The sequence below is a fragment of the Anomaloglossus baeobatrachus genome, chromosome 10 (genome assembly GCF_048569485.1).
Source record: "Anomaloglossus baeobatrachus isolate aAnoBae1 chromosome 10, aAnoBae1.hap1, whole genome shotgun sequence".
Lineage (NCBI taxonomy): Eukaryota > Metazoa > Chordata > Amphibia > Anura > Aromobatidae > Anomaloglossus > Anomaloglossus baeobatrachus.
This window is the reverse complement of record NC_134362.1, coordinates 171,742,984-171,762,326: the sequence shown is the minus strand read 5'-3', so window position 1 is coordinate 171,762,326 and position 19,343 is coordinate 171,742,984. Positions and strand designations below refer to the sequence as shown.

Here is a 19,343-nt window from a genome sequence, read left to right as displayed (position 1 = left end):
AAATATATATTTTATATAAATAAAAAGTGTACCAGATTCTAATATTTTTTTATTTTAAACAAATTATACAAATGTTATGTTTACAAAAAAAAAATATTTTTTTTTCCATTTTTATTTTGGCAGTTCAATAAATACAAAGAGTTCTTGATATGGTTTTGGAATAACAGCTCCATGGTTGGTTGGTGAGTGAGGGGTGTCTATTCATTTTCAGCCTTTCTGGCCTCCAGAAGTTTCTCTTTAAACCTTTCGGACCTGGCGCGGCTTTTGGCTCGATTGTCCTCATACTGAAAGACAAAAAGAAAAAAAGAAGTCACATAGGAGGCGCAGTCAAGTCAACAAAAATACTACTATGATGTAAAGGATAGAAATGGGTATAAGTATCTGCATATTGTAATTTAAATATACTGATATACATAGACCAATATAGATCACATATGAAACGCAGAAGGACTAAATACATGAACCAAATCGCTATAGGAGAAACCAAAACAAAAACAAGAGAGGCGATCTGCGGTTCAATACATATTTTTATTTGTATACATTTTCATAAAAGTATGGACAAGTGAGGGGAGGAAAACAACGGTGTACATCACCGCAAACTTTTAGGTACAGAATAATGTATGCCAGGTATCTTCAGTAATACAAGATATAAAGGTCATATCCAATAAGAGTGGAAGTCCTACAGTTAGGAGAAGGACCACATCGGGTCAATGCATCTTTTTTCGTATAAATTTATATAAATATGATGTAAAGGAGTAGGAAATAAGGGAATTTTGTTTACTTACCGTAAATTCCTTTTCTTCTAGCTCCAATTGGGAGACCCAGACAATTGTTTTAATTGGGTGTATAGCTTCTGCCTCAGGAGGCCACACAAAGTATTACACTTAAAAGTGTAAAGCCCCTCCCCTTCTGCCTATACACCCCCCCGTGCACCACGGGCTCCTCAGTTTTGGTGCAAAAGCAGGAAGGAGGAAACTTATAAATTGGTCTAAAGTAAATTCAATCCGAAGGAAGTTCGGAGAACTGAAAACCATTCAACATGAACAACATGTGTACACAAAGAACAACAGCCCGAAGGGAACAGGGGCGGGTGCTGGGTCTCCCAATTGGAGCTAGAAGAAAAGGAATTTACGGTAAGTAAACAAAATTCCCTTCTTCTTTGTCGCTCCATTGGGAGACCCAGACAATTGGGACGTCCAGAAGCAGTCCCTGGGTGGGTAAAATAATACCTCGTAATAGAGCCGTAAAAACGGCCCCTTCCTACAGGTGAGCAACCGCCGCCTGCACGACTCGCCTACCTAGGCTGGCATCTGCCGAAGCATAGGTATGCACCTGATAGTGTTTCGTGAAAGTGTGCAGGCTCGACCAGGTAGCCGCCTGACACACCTGCTGAGCCGTAGTCTGGTGCCGCAAAGCCCAGGACGCACCCACGGCTCTGGTAGAATGGGCCTTCAGCCCTGAGGGAACCGGAAGCCCAGAAGAACGGTAGGCTTCGAGAATTGATTCCTTGATCCACCGAGCCAGGGTTGACTTGGAAGCCTGTGACCCTTTTACGCTGGCCAGCGACAAGGACAAAGAGTGCATCCGAGCGGCGCAGGGGCGCCGTACGAGAAATGTAGAGTCTGAGTGCTCTCACCAGATCTAACAAGTGCAAATCCTTTTCACATTGGTGAACTGGATGAGGACAAAAAGAAGGTAAGGAGATATCCTGATTGAGATGAAAGGGGGATACCACCTTAGGGAGAAATTCCGGAACCGGCCGCAGAACCACCTTGTCCTGGTGAAACACCAGGAAAGGGGCTTTGCATGACAGCGCTGCTAGCTCAGACACTCGCCGAAGTGATGTGACTGCTACTAGGAAGACCACTTTCTGCGAAAGGCGTGAAAGAGAAATATCCTTCATTGGCTCGAACGGTGGTTTCTGAAGAGCCATCAGCACCCTGTTCAGATCCCAGGGTTCTAACGGACGCTTGTAAGGAGGGACTATGTGACAAACCCCCTGCAGGAACGTGCGTACCTGTGGAAGTCTGGCCAGGCGCTTCTGAATAAAAACACAGAGAGCGCTGAGACTTGTCCCTTAAGGGAGCCGAGCGACAAACCCTTTTCCAATCCGGATTGAAGGAAGGAAAGAAAAGTGGGCAAGGCAAATGGCCAGGGAGTAAAACCCTGATCAGAGCACCAGGATAAGAATATCCTCCACGTCCTGTGGTAGATCTTGGCGGACGTTGGTTTCCTGGCCTGTCTCATAGTGGCAATGACCTCTTGAGATAACCCTGAAGACGCTAGGATCCAGGACTCAATGGCCACACAGACAGGTTGAGGGCCGCAGAATTCAGATGGAAAAACGGCCCTTGAGACAGCAAGTCTGGTCGGTCTGGTAGTTGGTTGGTTGGCCCACCGTGAGATGCCACAGATCCGGGTACCACGACCTCCTCGGCCAGTCTGGAGCGACGAGGATGGCGCGGCGGCAGTCGGACCTGATCTTGCGTAACACTCTGGGCAGCAGTGCCAGAGGAGGAAACACATAAGGCAGTTGAAACTGCGACCAATCCTGAACTAATGCGTCCGCCGCCAGAGCTCTGTGATCTTGAAACCGTGCCATGAATGCCGGGACCTTGTTGTTGTGCCGTGATGCCATTAGGTCGACGTCCGGCATCCCCCAGCGGCAACAGATCTCTTGAAACACGTCCGGGTGAAGGGACCATTCCCCTGCGTCCATGCCCTGGCGACTGAGAAAGTCTGCTTCCCAGTTTTCTACGCCCGGGATGTGAACTGCGGATATGGTGGAGGCTGTGGCTTCCACCCACAGCAGAATCCGCCGGACTTCCTGGAAGGCTTGCCGACTGCGTGTTCCGCCTTGGTGGTTGATGTATGCCACCGCGGTGGAGTTGTCCGACTGAATTCGGATCTGCTTGCCTTCCAGCCACGGCTGGAACGCCTTTAGGGCAAGATACACTGCCCTTATCTCCAGAACATTGATCTGAAGGGAGGTACCCTGAGCCCTGTGGTGGAGAAAGACCGCTCCCCACCCTGACAGACTCGCGTCCGTCGTGACCACCGCCCAGGATGGGGGTAGGAAGGATTTCCCCTTCGACAATGAAGTGGGAAGAAGCCACCACCGAAGGGAGGCTTTGGCTGCCTGAGAAAGGGAGACGTTCCTGTCGAGGGACGTCGACTTCCTGTCCCATTTGCGGAGAATGTCCCACTGAAGTGGACGCAGATGAAACTGCGCAAAAGGAACTGCCTCCATTGCTGCCACCATCTTCCCTAGGAAGTGCATGAGGCGCCTCAAGGGGTGTGACTGGCCTTGAAGGAGAGATTGCACCCCTGTCTGTAGTGAACGCTGTTTGTTCAGCGGAAGCTTCACTATCGCTGAGAGAGTATGAAACTCCATGCCAAGATATGTCCGTGATTGGGCCGGTGTCAGATTTGACTTTGGGAAATTGATGATCCACCCGAATCTCTGGAGAGTCTCCAGAGCAATGTCCAGGCTGTGTTGGCATGCCACTCGAGAGGGTGCCTTGACAAGCAGATCGTCTAAGTAAGGGATCACCGAGTGTCCCTGAGAGTGTAGGACTGCTACCACTGTTGCCATGACCTTGGTGAAAACCCGTGGGGCTGTCGCCAGGCCGAAAGGCAGTGCCACGAACTGAAGGTGTTCGTCCCCTATGGCGAAACGCAGGAAGCGCTGATGCTCTGGTGCAATCGGTACGTGGAGATAAGCATCTTTGATGTCGATTGATGCTAGGAAATCTCCTTGGGACATTGAGGCGATGACGGAGCGGAGCGATTCCATCCGGAACCGCCTGGTTTTTACGTGTTTGTTGAGCAGTTTTAGGTCCAGAACAGGACGGAAAGATCCGTCCTTTTTTGGCACCACAAACAAGTTGGAGTAAAAACCATGACCCTGTTGCTGAAGAGGAACAGGGATCACCACTCCTTCTGCCTTCAGAGTGCTCACCGCCTGAAGAAGAGCATCGGCTCGCTCGGGGGGCGGAGATGTTCTGAAGAAACGAGTCGGAGGACGAGAGCTGAACTCTATCCTGTAACCGTGAGACAGAATGTCTCTCACCCAACGGTCTTGTACCTGTGGCAGCCAGGCGTCGCAAAAGCGGGAGAGCCTGCCACCGACCGAGGATGCGGTTTGAAGAGGCCGAAAGTCATGAGGAGGCCGCTTTGGGAGCGGTTCCTCCGGCGGTCTTTTTAGGACGTGACTTAGACCGCCATGAATCGGAGTCCCTCTGACCCTTCTGTGGCCTGTTGGACGAGGAGAATTGAGACCTGCCCGCGGGCCGAAAGGACCGAAACCTCGATTGTACCTTCCGTTGTTGAGGTCTGTTTGGTTTGGACTGGGGTAAGGATGAGTCCTTTCCCTTGGATTGTTTAATGATTTCATCCAATCGCTCACCAAACAGGCGGTCGCCAGAAAGTGGCAAACCGGTTAAGAACTTTTTGGAAGCAGAGTCTGCCTTCCATTCACGTAGCCACAAGGCCCTGCGGACTGCCACCGAATTGGCGGATGCTACCGCCGTACGGCTCGCAGAGTCCAGGACAGCATTAATGGCGTAGGACGCAAATGCCGACGCCTGAGAGGTTAAGGACACCACTTGCGGAGCAGACGTACGTGTGACTGCATTAATCTCAGACTGACAAGCTGAGATAGCTTGGAGTGCCCATACGGCTGCGAATGCCGGAGCAAAGGACGCGCCGATAGCTTCATAGATGGATTTCAGCCAGAGTTCCATCTGTCTGTCAGTGGCATCTTTGAGTGAAGCCCCATCTTCCACTGCAACTATGGATCTGGCCGCCAGTCTGGAGACTGGAGGATCCACCTTGGGACACTGAGCCCAACCCTTGACAACGTCAGGGGGGAAGGGATAACGTGTGTCCTTAAGGCGCTTAGAAAAGCGCTTATCTGTACAAGCTCGGTGTTTCTGTACTGCCGCTCTGAAGTCGGAGTGATCCAGAAACGTACTCATTGTACGTTTGGGAAACCTAAAACTGAATTTCTCCTGCTGAGAAGCTGACTCCTCAATTGGAGGAGCTGGGGGAGAAAGATCCAACACCTGATTGATGGACGCTATAAGGTCATTTACTATGGCGTCCCCCTCAGGTGTATCAAGGTTGAGAGCGACCTCAGGATCAGAATCCTGATCTGCCACCTCCGCTTCATCCTCTAGAGAGTCCTCCTGCTGAGACCCTGAGCAGTGTGATGAGGTCGAGGGAAGCTCCCAGCGAGCCCGCTTAGGCGGTCTGGGACTGCGGTCCGTGTCGGAGACCTCACCTTGGGACCTATGAGTCACCCCAGGAGCACTTTGCTGCTCCAACCGAGGGGGGCCTGGGGTCAATGATTCCACAGTGCCCGGGGCCTGTGTTACCGGTCTGGACTGCAAGGCTTCCAGTATCTTAGCAGACCATTTATCCATAGACTCAGAAAGTTTGTCAGCGAATACTGCAAACTCCGTCCCTGTCACCTGGACAGTGGTAGCAGGTGGTTCCACCTGGGCCACCAGTGGCAGAGGCTCCGGCTGAGTAAGTGCCGCAGGGGCCGAGCATTGTACACAATGAGGGTAGGTGGAACCTGCCGGTAGCATAGCCGCACATGAGGTACAGGTTGCAAAGTAAGCCTGTGCTTTGGCACCCTTGCTTTTTGCGGACGACATGCTGTTGTCTCCTCAGAGTACAATCCGGGAGGGTATATAGCCAAAAACCAACAGTGCGATCGTACAGAGTTTATGTATAGCATATATATATATATATATATATATATACTTCGGCACCCAGGGGGGCCAGCACCTAGTTACAGGTGCGGCTTACCGACCGCCCAAAGCGGTTGTGTGACCACCAGATTCCCTGCCTGGGCCTCCCAGAGCCGTGTTGTCTCTCGTCTCCAGCTTCAGAAGTGCTGACAGGAATGGCTGCCGGCGTTCTGTGAGGAGGAGGGGGCCGTGGGCGTGCCCTAGAAAGTGCGGGAATCTGGTGCCCCACTGTGCTCAGTGAGGGGGGAGGAGGATACAAAGTATGCTCCAGCCCTCAGCGCTGACGTCCAGTGCAGCGTCCCTCCCTTCCCCTGACTGGCAGGCCGGGGGGCGGGAGTATGCGGTACTAGGCCGCAGAAGCCGGGGACTAAAGTTATAAGCGCGGCCGGCAAACAAGCGCGGCCAGCGCGGTAGTCCCGGCGCACCAACACACCCAGCAGTGCTGCAGCGTGTATAACACAGGCGCTCCATGCGCCGTCCCCAAGGGGACACAGAGTACCTCACAGTAGCAGGGCCTTGTCCCTGACGATACCCGGCTCCTGTCCAGCAGATTCCCCAGGGGCTGCGGAGGGAGCACGGTCCCAGTCTCTGGAGACCGATTAGGATCCCACTTCACCCAGAGCCCTTAAGGGATGGGGAAGGAAAACAGCATGTGGCTCCTGCCTATGTACCCGCAATGGGTACCTCAACCTTAACAACACCGCCGACCAGAGTGGGGTGAGAAGGGAGCATGCTGGGGGCCCTGTTATGGGCCCTCTTTTCTTCCATCCGATATAGTCAGCAGCTGCTGCTGACTAAATTGTGGAGCTATGCGTGCATGTGTGCCTCCTTCGCACAAAGCATAAAAACTGAGGAGCCCGTGATGCACGGGGGGGTGTATAGGCAGAAGGGGAGGGGCTTTACACTTTTAGTGTAATACTTTGTGTGGCCTCCTGAGGCAGAAGCTATACACCCAATTAAAACAATTGTCTGGGTCTCCAAATGGAGCGACAAAGAAAGGGTTTTCTCCCCCCGAAAATAAACATTCTTTTCAATTGGCTGTGTCTGGCATTGGAGCTCAGCCCTATCTTAACCCATTCAAGTCAATGCAATTTCTTTTTTTTTATATATATATATATGTATATATATATATATATATATATATATATATATATATATATATATATATATATATATATATATATATATATATATATATATATATATATATATATATATATATATATATAATATTATATTATATATATATTATTGATTCCAAGAGGTCTGACACTTTTTCCCTGCAATACAATTGTATTATTTAATGGGAAAATAAAAATTAAAGTTTACGATACAAATGTACTGAAAAACAAAACAAGAAAAAAAACAAATTTATTTTTTTGCTGCATGGTAAAAATTGCGCAGTAATTTTTCCAGCAGGGCAGCACATTCATGTAAATACAATTTTTTTTTTTTATATAGGTTTGTTTTAATATAAAAAAATTGTCCCTTTTAGATGTTTTTGTTTTTCAATTTTTTTTTTATTTTTATTAGTGAGATTTTGGGGTACATGTGTCACCCTCCTGTCTAAGAATTTAAATAAATGGAGCGGCCATCATTCGTTGTGGCATCTGAGGGGTAAAACTGCAGTGATCGGAGGAAGTGCAGATCACTGCAGTTACAAGCAGGTGAGGTCGCACCATGCACCCCATGTGCCCATATGAGTTATCCATTATATGGAGGGTGAAAGGTGTTAAAACTTTGAGAAAATCCCCTCCAATTTATCAAAAATCCACCGTGTAATTAGCAGCACTCAATCTACCCCCCTCAAAAATAAATAAATAAATAAAATACAAAACAAAAGATTTTGGTGCGGATTTGCTGCAGATTTCCATGTGGAAAAAACACATTTTCTAAAAAAAAAAAAAAAAAAAAAAAAAGTTATGGCTATGTACATGTATTGTTTCTCAAAATGTATTACCTGTTTATTATGGCTATGTACATGTGTTTCCTGAAAATGTATTATCTATTTATTATGGCTATGTACATGTATTGTTTCCTAAAAATGCATTCTATTTATTATGGCTATGTACATGTGTTGTTTCTTAAAAATGTATTATCTCTTTATTATGGCTATGTATAGGTGTTGTTTCGTGAAAATGTATTCTGTTTATTATGGCTATGTACATGTATTGTTTCCTGAAACATGAAGTTTGAATCCAAAAAAGCCCCGGTGGCCGGTGTGAAAATTGTAAGATTACTATTTTTTTTTTTGTTAAATACAGGTTCTGCTAAAGATATATTTAACGCCAAAACCCGCTTTCGGTCTACAGCTTCCCTTTGAGGCGGTAATCCCACCTCAAGCATTTCAGCACCGGGAGTCTACATAGGGAAGGTACTAGCCACTTGGCCCCAGGCGAGCCGGCAGATATCTGTAGACAAAGTGTCACCGGCCCTGTCACCTCGTGATGAGGAGGCCGGATTACTCCCTTTAAATATAGGGAGCCCCTTTAAATGTGTTTCCTATGACTGATTCTTCATTGCCACGGTTCTTTAATGTTACTCACTAATGAGTCTTAAGAGTTTACAAATTTTAAAGTAAGAAGAAACTTTATAAAAAACAAAGCCAGACCACTTTTCTTTTAGTCTTTGGTCTCACCTCCTTTCTTAGGCACTTTCTCATCACTCGGTCAATATCATTGCACTGTCCGAAATACTTCATAAACTTGTTCTGAAACGATAAAGAAATCCTTGAGATGTTGGTAAGAATATAGAGATGTAGCAGAGCCGGACGTGTGATACCACCTCACTGTTATTGGTGGCTTTCCCCAAAACTTCGGGTAAAACCTAAATTGTTAGAAGTCTGCTACATCCGTCATTTTAGGCAGACCCCCTCACCCCCAATATTTAAAAGAAAAGTGACCAGGGAAACCAGGCGACCAGGGAAAACAATCATTCCATCTTGGAAAAACTGGGCAAAGCCTCCTTAGGATACGACCTTAAAGGGGATTTCTTACTCAGCCTTACAACGTCCCCTGCAGACACAGAGCTCTGTTCGGCAGTCAAAGGACCGCTGCAGCCTGTGATTGGCTGCAGCGGTCAGCAGACTAATGTGAGGGGTGCAGCACAACCCAAAATATAGTGGCAAAGCCCTGTGATTCCAAGCGCTTCACGTTTCGGGTGGTACTTACGTCTACGTGGCACTGCTTCAGCAGATTAATGATCACGTTGCATTCTTCAGTGTGGAGGTGCGGGGACAGGTCTGGATGCATCGTACATTAAGGAGCAACTGTGAGGTTAAAGAACAGGAGAAGATGGGATCCAATTATACACTGAAAGACGGACACGACACAATGATCATTATATGCAGATAAGGCTCCGAGTCACGACGAGAATTTTACTATAATCAAGGGGCGCCTTGTGGATTTTGGGGCCTCCTATTCCATTTTGAGAATGTCATTTAGGCACGATTTTAGAGAGGACTTTGAAGTGTTGAAGAAAGTTTTATTCTCCCCACACTCCACAATAATAAAAAAAATCCAATTTTGTAAAACTCCTTTCACAGCGCTTCTCTATTGGTCTGAACATACAGTGCCTACAAGTAGTATTCAACCCCCTGCAGATTTAGCAGGTTTACACATTCGGAATTAACTTGGCATTGTGACATTTGGACTATAGATCAGCCTGGAAGTGTGAAATGCAGCAAAAAAGAATGTTATTTGTTTTTTAGGTTTTTTTTTTTAAATTGTGAAAAGATTATTCAGAGGGTCATTTATTATTCAACCCCTCAAACCACAAGAATTCTGTTTGGTTCCCCTAAAGTATTAGGAAGTATTTCAGGCACAAAGAACAATGAGCTTCACATGTTTGGATTAATTATCTCTTTTTCCAGCCTTTTCTGACTAATTAAGACCCTCCCCAAACTTGTGAACAGCACTCATACTTGGTCAACATGGGAAAGACAAAGGAGCATTCCAAGGCCATCAGAGACAAGATCGTGGAGGGTCACAAGGCTGGCAAGGGGTACAAAACCCTTTCCAAGGAGTTGGGCCTACCTGTCTCCACTGTTGGGAGCATCATCCGGAAGTGGAAGGCTTATGGAACTACTGTTAGCCTTCCACGGCCTGGACAGTCTTTGAAAGTTTCCACTCGTGCCGAGGCCAGGCTTGTCCGAAGAGTCAAGGCTAACCCAAGGACAACAAGGAAGGAGCTCCGGGAAGATCTCATGACAGTGGGGATATTGGTTTCAGTCAATACCATAAGTAACGTACTCCACCGCAATGGTCTCCGTTCCAGACGAGCCCGTAAGGTACCTTTACTTTCAAAGCGTCATGTCAAGGCTCGTCCACAGTTTGCTTATGATCACTTGGAGGACTCTGAGACAGACTGGTTCAAGGTTCTCTGGTCTGATGAGACCAAGATCGAGATCTTTGGTGCCAACCACACACGTGACGTTTGGAGACTGGATGGCACTGCATACGACCCCAAGAATACCATCCCTACAGTCAAGCATGGTGGTGGCAGCATCATGCTGTGGGGCTGTTTCTCAGCCAAGGGGCCTGGCCATCTGGTCCGCATCCATGGGAAGATGGATAGCACGGCCTACCTGGAGATTTTGGCCAAGAACCTCCGCTCCTCCATCAAGGATCTTAAGATGGGTCGTCATTTCATCTTCCAACAAGACAACGACCCAAAGCACACAGCCAAGAAAACCAAGGCCTGGTTCAAGAGGGAAAAAAAAATCAAGGTGTTGCAGTGGCCTAGTCAGTCTCCTGACCTTAACCAAATTGAAAACTTGTGGAAGGAGCTCAAGATTAAAGTCCACATGAGACACCCAAAGAACCTAGATAACTTGGAGAAGATCTGCATGGAGGAGTGGGCCAAGATAACTCCAGAGACCTGTGCCGGCCTGATCAGGTCTTATAAAAGACGATTATTAGCTGTAATTGCAAACAAGGGTTATTCCACAAAATATTAAACCTAGGGGTTGAATAATAATTGACCCACACTTTTATGTTGAAAATTTATTAAAATTTAACTGAGCAACATAACTTGTTGGTTTGTAAGATTTATGCATCTGTTAATAAATCCTGCTCTTGTTTGAAGTTTGCAGGCTCTAACTTATTTGCATCTTATCAAACCTGCTAAATCTGCAGGGGGTTGAATACTACTTGTAGGCACTGTATAAATGTTCGGGAAAGACGGGGCGGCGCAGAGAGAGGAGCCCACGGGACCGGGCGGCGCAGAGAGAAGAGCCCACGGGACCGGGCGGCGCAGAGAGAAGAGCCCACGGGACCGGGCGGCGCAGAGAGAAGAGCCCACGGGACCGGGCGGCGCAGAGAGAAGAGCCCACGGGACCGGGCGGCGCAGAGAGAAGAGCCCACGGGACCGGGCGGCGCAGAGAGAAGAGCCCACGGGACCGGGCGGCGCAGAGAGAAGAGCCCACGGGACCGGGCGGCGCAGAGAGAAGAGCCCACGGGACCGGGCGGCGCAGAGAGAAGAGCCCACGGGACCAGGCGGCGCAGAGAGAAGAGCCCACGGGACCGGGCGGCGCAGAGAGAAGAGCCCACTGGACCGGGCGGCGCAGAGAGAAGAGCCCACGGGACCGGGCGGCGCAGAGAGAGGAGCCCACTGGACCGGGCGGCGCAGAGAGAGGAGCCCACTGGACCGGGCGGCGCAGAGAGAGGAGCCCACTGGACCGGGCGGCGCAGAGAGAGGAGCCCACTGGACCGAGCGGCGCAGAGAGAGGAGCCCACTGGACCGGGCGGCGCAGAGAGAGGAGCCCACTGGACCGGGCGGCGCAGAGAGAGGAGCCCACTGGACCGGGCGGCGCAGAGAGAAGAGCCCACTGGACCGGGCGGCGCAGAGAGAAGAGCCCACGGGACCGGGCGGCGCAGAGAGAGGAGCCCACGGGACCGGGCGGCGCAGAGAGAGGAACCCACGGGACAGACACCAATCAACCATACTCATGGCTTGACAGTGAACAGGAAACCAGAAGAAGTGTGAATGCAGCTCTGGAGATGAACACTCCATAAAGGATTTACAAGGTTACACTAAACATATCCACAATGGGATCAGTCTATGGAGAGATCAGGTTTTGGAATGCAGAGTTGTAATGACCATTATAGGCCGATAGCAGATGTTCAGTGTTCTGTCTGCGACCGGCCATAAACAATTAGGAAAACCTATTTAATATCTAAATTTAAAGGATACCGGCTCCACCCCAAGATAAGCCATCACTGGATGTCATGTTGTGCCAACTATAGGGACAAAGAAATACTGAATTAATGTCTCATCTGCTGCATTGTGATGCCGGAAAACGCCAAATATTCATATACTGCTATACAGGAACCTTCATACCAAACTAATGGAGGGTTTATTCCTAGAGCCCGGGCCGAGCTTCAGATGTTTGAAGAATAAATGTTCTTTTATTTCATGTATCAATAGAACAAATGAAAATCAGAAGCTGTTATATATCTCAGAGAAATCTGCGTCGTTCCCCAACAGGACTGATCTTTCACTCTGAATTCAGGGGGAAAATCTGTATTCGGTGAAGACAGATGATCCCGTCATGGAGATCGGAGATGACAGTTGGTGCCTTTAAAATTCTATGGAGGAGCCAAAAGCAGAGACAGACATTCTGCTGCAAGTGCTAATGAAATGACAGTTACAGATTAACCATTTAAATGCTGCTGTTAGTCACAGGGTGGGATTTAAACAGTGTTATCGCCAGTGCCCCCGCTCCATGCCTGAGGCCTCCAGAAGGTACAGCCTCACATACAGCCAGATATAGATGAAAATGAGATGGGATGAAGGCAAGAAACAGCAAGAGTATAGAATGGTGAGGACAGGTGCAAAGAAAAAAAAACACTGGAGTGCTGCTGTGTATGTGCAGACACCCACTGCTCGCCCGGGGACCTGCACCCACTGCTCCCTGGAGTCCTGCAACCACTGCTCGTCCAGGGTCCTGCACCCACTGCTCGCCCGGGGGACCTGCACCCACTGCTCGCCCGGGGGACCTGCACCCACTGCTCGCCCGGGGGACCTGCACCCACTGATTCCCAGGGGGACCTGCACCCACTGAAATGCGGCACGCCAAAAGCTCTTCCTCACGAAGCCCCCATATACACACTTACATTTTCAATGGGGAGAGGGTAGTATACTGCTCCCGAACCCCTCCCCTAACAAAACACCCAACAACAAACTGTATGGTCAGTAAAATAACTTCCTAATGTCAGATGAGTGGCGCCTTGTGGACACCACTTATCACTTCCTCTTGCAGCAAGTTCCTTCTCTCCTGCCAATGACCTAAAGGGGTGGTACGAAGGCTGAAGAAATTTAAATGTATTGCTCCAATCCAAACTAATTTCTAATATGGTTGCAATAAGAATTTCCAACCCTTCCTTAACTACACTAAGTAATTACTATTGTTTTTTTTTCCCCCTTCTACTTCCAGTCTGATGATGCTTTGTTTGAGAATTCCAGAGCATGCTGAAATACTCAAAGCGTCATCAGAGCAGGAGGGCAGAGGCTGTGGTTACTATTGGAGAACCTGCCCCTTTGTGAAACGAAGCGTCATCACAGAAGGGGCAGAGGCTGCGGTCACTTCTACAGCCTCTATATAGAAAAATTAGCACCAGGCACTCCATAGAGTGACTGGTGCTAATTTTTTTTTTTTATACATGGACTTGGACCCTACCTGAGCACCCACACCCTTACAGAAGTGCCGGGATAATTTTTGATTGTGATACTTCTACAGCCTCGGCCCCACCCCCCCCCTTTTTGAAACAAAGCATCATTAGAGGACAGAGACTGGTCACAGTCACAGCCCCTGACCCTCCCTTAAATGAGGCGTCATTAGGGGGCAGAGGCTGCAGTTATTGCCACAGCCCCTGACCCTCCCTGAAATGAAGCGTCATTAGGAGGCAGAGGCTGTAATTGTCACAGCCCCTGACCCTCCCTGAAATGAAGCATCATTAGTAGGCAGAGGCTGCAGTTATTGGCACAGCCCCTGACCCTCCCTGAAATGAAACGTCATTAGGAGGCAGAGGCTGTAATTGTCACCGCCCCTCACCCTCCCTGAAATGAAGCATGATTAGGAGGCAGAGGCTGCAGTTATTGTCACAGCCCCTGACCCTCCCTGAAATGAAGCGTCATTAGGAGGCAGAGGCTGCAGTTATTGGCACAGCCCCTGACCCTCCCTGAAATGAAGCATCATTAGGAGGCAGAGGCTGCAGTTATTGGCACAGCCCCTGACCCTCCCTGAAATTAAGAGTCACTGGAGGGGGGGAAAGAGGCTGAAGTTATTGTCACAGCCCCTGACGCTTCCTGAAATGAGGAGTCATTGGTGGGGGGAGGGGGGGGGAGAAGCTGCAGTTATTGTCACAGCCCCTGACGCTTCCTGAAATGAGGAGTCATGGGGGGGGGGAGAAGCTGCAGTTATTGTCACAGCCCCTGACGCTCCCTGAAATGAGGAGTCATTGGGGGGGGGGGGAAGCTGCAGCTATTGTCACAGCCTCTGACCCTCCCTAAAATGAGGCGTCATGGGAGGGAGGGGGAGGCTGCAGTTCTTGTCACAGCTCCTGACCCTCCCTGAAATGAAGCGACATTAAGAGGCAGTGGATGCAGTTACTGTTCAAGCTCCAGACTCTCGCTGAAATCAGTGACGCTCGGTTCAGGGGCTGCCATGTCTTTCCCTGCTTGCTGTGTGATGTGCAGTGTCAACACATGTTCTGTTGCGGGCTCAGATCAGTACAGCCAGCACAACAGAGCAGTGCACACTGTCAATGCGCCCAGACTACCCAGTGGCATGCAGAGAAAAGTGAAGCCCCCGCAGTGACGTCATTCCAGGGACAGAGCAGCCTCTGCAATGAGTCACTGATGATGCTTCGTTTCAGGTAGGGTCAGGGGCTGTGTCAGTGACCAGAGCCTCTACCTCCTGATGACGATTTGTTTCAGCATCCCAGAATGCACTGGGATTCTCAAATGAAGTATTATCCGACAGGAAGTATGGGAAAAATCAATAGCAGGTCGTAAAGTCAGGAAACGGTAGGGAATTTTTAATGCAGCCATATTAGAAATTATTTTAGATTGCGGTAATAAATAGGGTTTAGGATTGAAATGTCTTCAGATCATCCCTTTAAGACGACCGCTCTTCCTCCTGGGGCCTCATGATTTAAACGGGACGTCTTTGCAGATTGCAACCAATCAGACCACTCCTTTTATTTTCTAATGTGCGGCGAAAAGTTAAAAGCTAGAATTTGATTGGTTGGTTGAGGCGGATGGTGCCATTTCTCGTTGCGGGGGGCTCATGGGGCGCATACATTACAGGCCGACGTCTTCTGCAGCCGGGGGACGTTTCCTGTGAAGCAAAATGACATTTCCTAAACAGGACGGGAGCAAAAGTTGTGGTCTTTGAAGCCAAGGTCAGACCGACCACAATCCTATAGTAAAGCCGGGCAGTGACGTCATCAGATGACGTCATTACACCGGCACTGACCTTGTAGAGGAAAGAGCAGGTGATGACCCATATAGGGCAGATATAACGCACCCGATGCTGCTGTAGAGCGACAAGTGAAAGAACTGCAGCGTGATGCATGTTGGTACTTGTAGTTTTAGACCACCAGCGGACCTTCAGGTAGAAAACCTTATGCACTGCCACAGCAGACCGCAAAATCCATCCACTCCGCAACCTACCTGTATGACAGCCGCCGCACACTGACTCCAGATCCGTCCGGCACCTAAAAAAAATATTTTTTCTCTTACATAAGCTTTATTCTAATTGGCTACAAAGCTTGTCCATCAAAATACGCCCAGCCAATGAAACGAAAAATACAGTAACACTTGAAAAGCGGGACGAGAAACAACCAATGACGTTTTGCTTAAGGGGCGTGGCTACAGAACTATCCAATGAATGGTGAAAGGTATGCCGACTAAGGGGCGGGGTCATATTCGTCACTAAGCGGACATAGAAACCAGATGTTGAGGTGTTGCGATGGCGTCGCCTAGAGATGACGTCAAGAGAAACACAGCGTTATGATTGGATAGTTTGAAGACCCTGGTTATTTAGCGCCATGGCTCCGACGCCCGGGAGCGCCAAGACACCGAGGCGGCAAAGGTGATGATAAAAGGGGAGCAGGGGGCGGGCGTGCAGGAGGGGGATGTGGGCGCTCCGTGCCGTGACGGGAACTTTTTTTTTTGGTGAAAAAACTTTAATGAAAATGTATCGCTGGAGGTCACCGTGTGTCTGTGTGAGCAGGGCCAGGAGCTGAGGCAAAACCTGTCAGGAACGCGGCAGAGGAGTCTGAGGGCAAAATACGGGCGTAGAAGCGGAGGCCATATGTGTCCGTATCTGGGCTAAGAGACAGAAAAGGAGTTACACGTTCAAATCTTATAACGGAACCTGCCAGCCTACCACATCGTTGTACGAACCCACTGGCCTACTGTACAAGCCCCCCACACTACTGTACAAGCCCCCCCACACTACTGTACAAGCCCCCACACTACTGTACGAGCCTGCCTCCCCCCCCCCACTACTGTACGGGCCCCCCACACTATTGTATGAGCCCAAAGACCACCACACTACTGTACGAACCTGCCGCCCCCCCCACACTACTGTACAAGCCTGAAGACCACCACACTACTGTACAAGCCTGAAGACCACCACACTACTGTACAAGCCCGCCACACTACTGTACGAGCCTGAAGACCACCACACTACTGTACAAGCCCCCCACACTACTGTACGAGCCCGAAGACCACCAGACTACTGTACGGGCCCTCCACATTACTGTATGAGCCCGAAGACCACCACACTACTGAACGGGCCCCCCACATTACTGTATGAGCCCGAAGACTACCACATTACTGTACGGGCCCCCCACATTACTGTACGGGCCCCCCACATTACTGTACGAGCCACCCACATTACTGTACGAGCCCGAAGACCACCACACTACTGTACGGGCCCCCCACATTACTGTACGAGCCAAAGACCACCACACTACTGTACGGGCCCCCCACATTACTGTACGAGCCCGAAGACCACCACACTACTGTACGGGCCCCCCACATTACTGTACGAGCCCGAAGACCACCACACTACTGTACGGGCCCCCCACATTACTGTACGAGCCCGAAGACCACCACACTACTGTACGAGCCTGCCTCCCCCCCCCCCACTACTGTACGGGCCCCCCACACTATTGTATGAGCCCAAAGACCACCACACTACTGTACGAACCTGCCGGCCCCCCCACACTACTGTACAAGCCTGAAGACCACCACACTACTGTACAAGCCCGCCACACTACTGTACGAGCCTGAAGACCACCAGACTACTGTACGGGCCCTCCACATTACTGTATGAGCCCGAAGACCACCACACTACTGAACGGGCCCCCCACATTACTGTACGAGCCCGAAGACTACCACATTACTGTACGGGCCCCCCACATTACTGTACGGGCCCCCCACATTACTGTACGAGCCACCCACATTACTGTACGAGCCCGAAGACCACCACACTACTGTACGGGCCCCCCACATTACTGTACGAGCCAAAGACCACCACACTACTGTACGGGCCCCCCACATTACTGTACGAGCCCGAAGACCACCACACTACTGTACGGGCCCCCCACATTACTGTACGAGCCCGAAGACCACCACACTACTGTACGGGCCCCCCACATTACTGTACGAGCCCGAAGACCACCACACTACTGTACGAGCCCGAAGACCACCACATTACTGTACGGGCCCCCCCACATTACTGCACGAGCCCGAAGACCACCACACTACTGTACGGGCCCCCCACATTACTGTACTAGCCCGAAGACCACCACACTACTGTACGGGCCCCCCACAATACTGTACAAGCTCTCCACACTGCTGTACTATCCTGCCACCCCACCACACTACTGTACGGGTCCCCCACATTACTGTACAAGCTCTCCACACTGCTGTACTATCCTGCCACCCCATCATACAGTCATGGCCAAAAGTTTTGAGAATGACACCAAAATGATATTTTCACATGATCTGTTGCCCTCTGGTTGTTAATTGTGTTTGTCTGATGTTTACATCACATACAGAAATATAATTGCAATCATATTATGAGACCAAAAGGTTATATTGACAGTTAGAATGAGTTAATGCAGCAAGTCAATATTTGCAGTGTTGACCCTTCTTCTTCAGGACCTCTGCAATTCTCCCTGGCATGCTCTCAATCAACTTCTGGAGCAAATCCTGACTGATAGCTGTCCATTCTTGCATAAGCAATGCTTGCATTTTGCCAGAATTTGTTGGTTTTTGTTTGTCCACCCGTCTCTTGATGATTGCCCACAAGTTCTCAATGGGATTAAGATCTGGGGAGTTTCCAGGCCATGGACCCAAAATCTCTGTTTTGTTCCATGAGCCATTTAGTGATCACCTTTGCTTTATGGCAAGGTGTGCCATCATGCTGGAAAAGGCATTGTTGGGCGCCAAACTGCTCTTGGACAGTTGGGAGAAGTTGCTCTTGGAGGACATTCTGGTACCATTCTTTATTCATGGCTGTGGTTTTAGGCAAATAAGGAATAACGTTTGGAACACCATTCTAAGTCTGAACTGGGTGCAAAAACCTAAAAAAACATCACTATGGGGAGATAAGGTATGCACACCAGTGACTATGTAAGGGGAATACATTGAATAGCAGAAACTGCTGTGTGAATACTGACTTGAAAAATCCAATAGCTATATGTAAGAGTGAAAAATGGAATCGGGCGGCACGGTGGCTCAGTGGCTAGCACTGCAGTCTTGCAGCGCTGGGGTCCTGGGTTCAAATCCCACCAAGGACACCATCTGCAAGGAGTTTGTATGTTCTCCCCGTGTTTGCGTGGGTTTCCTCCGGGTACTCCGGTTTCCTCCCACATTCCAAAGACATACAGATAGGGACTCTAGATTGTGAGCCCCAATGGGGACAGTGTTGCCAATGTATGTAAAGTGCTATGGAATTAATAGCGCTATATAAATGAATAAAATTATTATTATTATTAATCTGCATTACTGCCATGAACATATGAATCAAGAGAAATTTAGCTACTGAATTATCAATGCAACAGAGCCCCAACACTACGCCAAAGTATTTCTCTACGTTGGGGTCCCTAGCTTGTGCGTGTCCTCTCATGCAGTTAAAAAACTTACCGTGTATGGGAAGCTGAGACCCAGGCTATTTATGCGTATGATATGGACTGGCAATAGGTGTGGTTGGGGAGGGTTCACAAACGAAAAACAACTAACAATAAGGAATAACGTTTGGAACACCATTCTAAGTCTGAACTGGGTGCAAAAACCTAAAAAAACATCACTATGGGGAGATAAGGTATGCACACCAGTGACTATGTAAGGGGAATACATGGAATAGCAGAAACTGCTGTGTGAATACTGACTTGAAAAATCCAATAGCTATATGTAAGAATGAAATGTGAAAAATGGAATCTGCATTACTGCCATGAATATATGAATAAAGAGAAATTTATTTGTTTTTCGTTTGTGAACCCTCCCCAACCACACCTATTGCCAGTCCACATTATACGCATAAATAGCCTGGGTCTCAGCTTCCCA

At 49.0% G+C, this 19,343-nt stretch overlaps 2 protein-coding genes across 5 annotated transcripts in view; one reads left to right on the top strand and one right to left on the bottom strand.

Moving 5' to 3' along the window:
* Nucleotides 1-31: 31 nt before the first annotated feature.
* CMC2 (C-X9-C motif containing 2) lies at nucleotides 32-15,538 on the bottom strand. 2 transcript variants are annotated; one of them, XM_075326910.1, is made up of 5 exons: nucleotides 15,435-15,484; nucleotides 11,952-11,998; nucleotides 8,930-9,000; nucleotides 8,398-8,469; nucleotides 32-284 (listed from the first exon to the last, which is right to left on the bottom strand). In XM_075326910.1, exons 2-5 carry the CDS (start codon nucleotides 11,986-11,988, stop codon nucleotides 198-200), a joined length of 267 nt encoding a protein of 88 aa, XP_075183025.1. In that variant the 5' UTR covers nucleotides 11,989-11,998; nucleotides 15,435-15,484; the 3' UTR covers nucleotides 32-197. The 2 variants fall into 2 exon arrangements, with proteins under 2 accessions (XP_075183025.1, XP_075183026.1); XM_075326911.1 differs by lacking the exon at nucleotides 11,952-11,998 and having other exon boundaries at nucleotides 8,930-9,027; nucleotides 15,435-15,538.
* Nucleotides 15,539-15,734: 196 nt separating this feature from the next.
* The window catches only part of CENPN (centromere protein N), a 128,554-nt gene continuing 124,945 nt past the window's right edge, over nucleotides 15,735-19,343 (top strand). For all 3 annotated transcript variants that reach the window (XM_075325849.1, XM_075325850.1, XM_075325848.1), the window contains exon 1: nucleotides 15,735-15,855. In XM_075325849.1, the coding sequence (XP_075181964.1) occupies nucleotides 15,812-15,855 (44 nt within the window). In that variant the 5' untranslated portion in view covers nucleotides 15,735-15,811. The remainder of the gene's footprint in view (nucleotides 15,856-19,343) is intronic.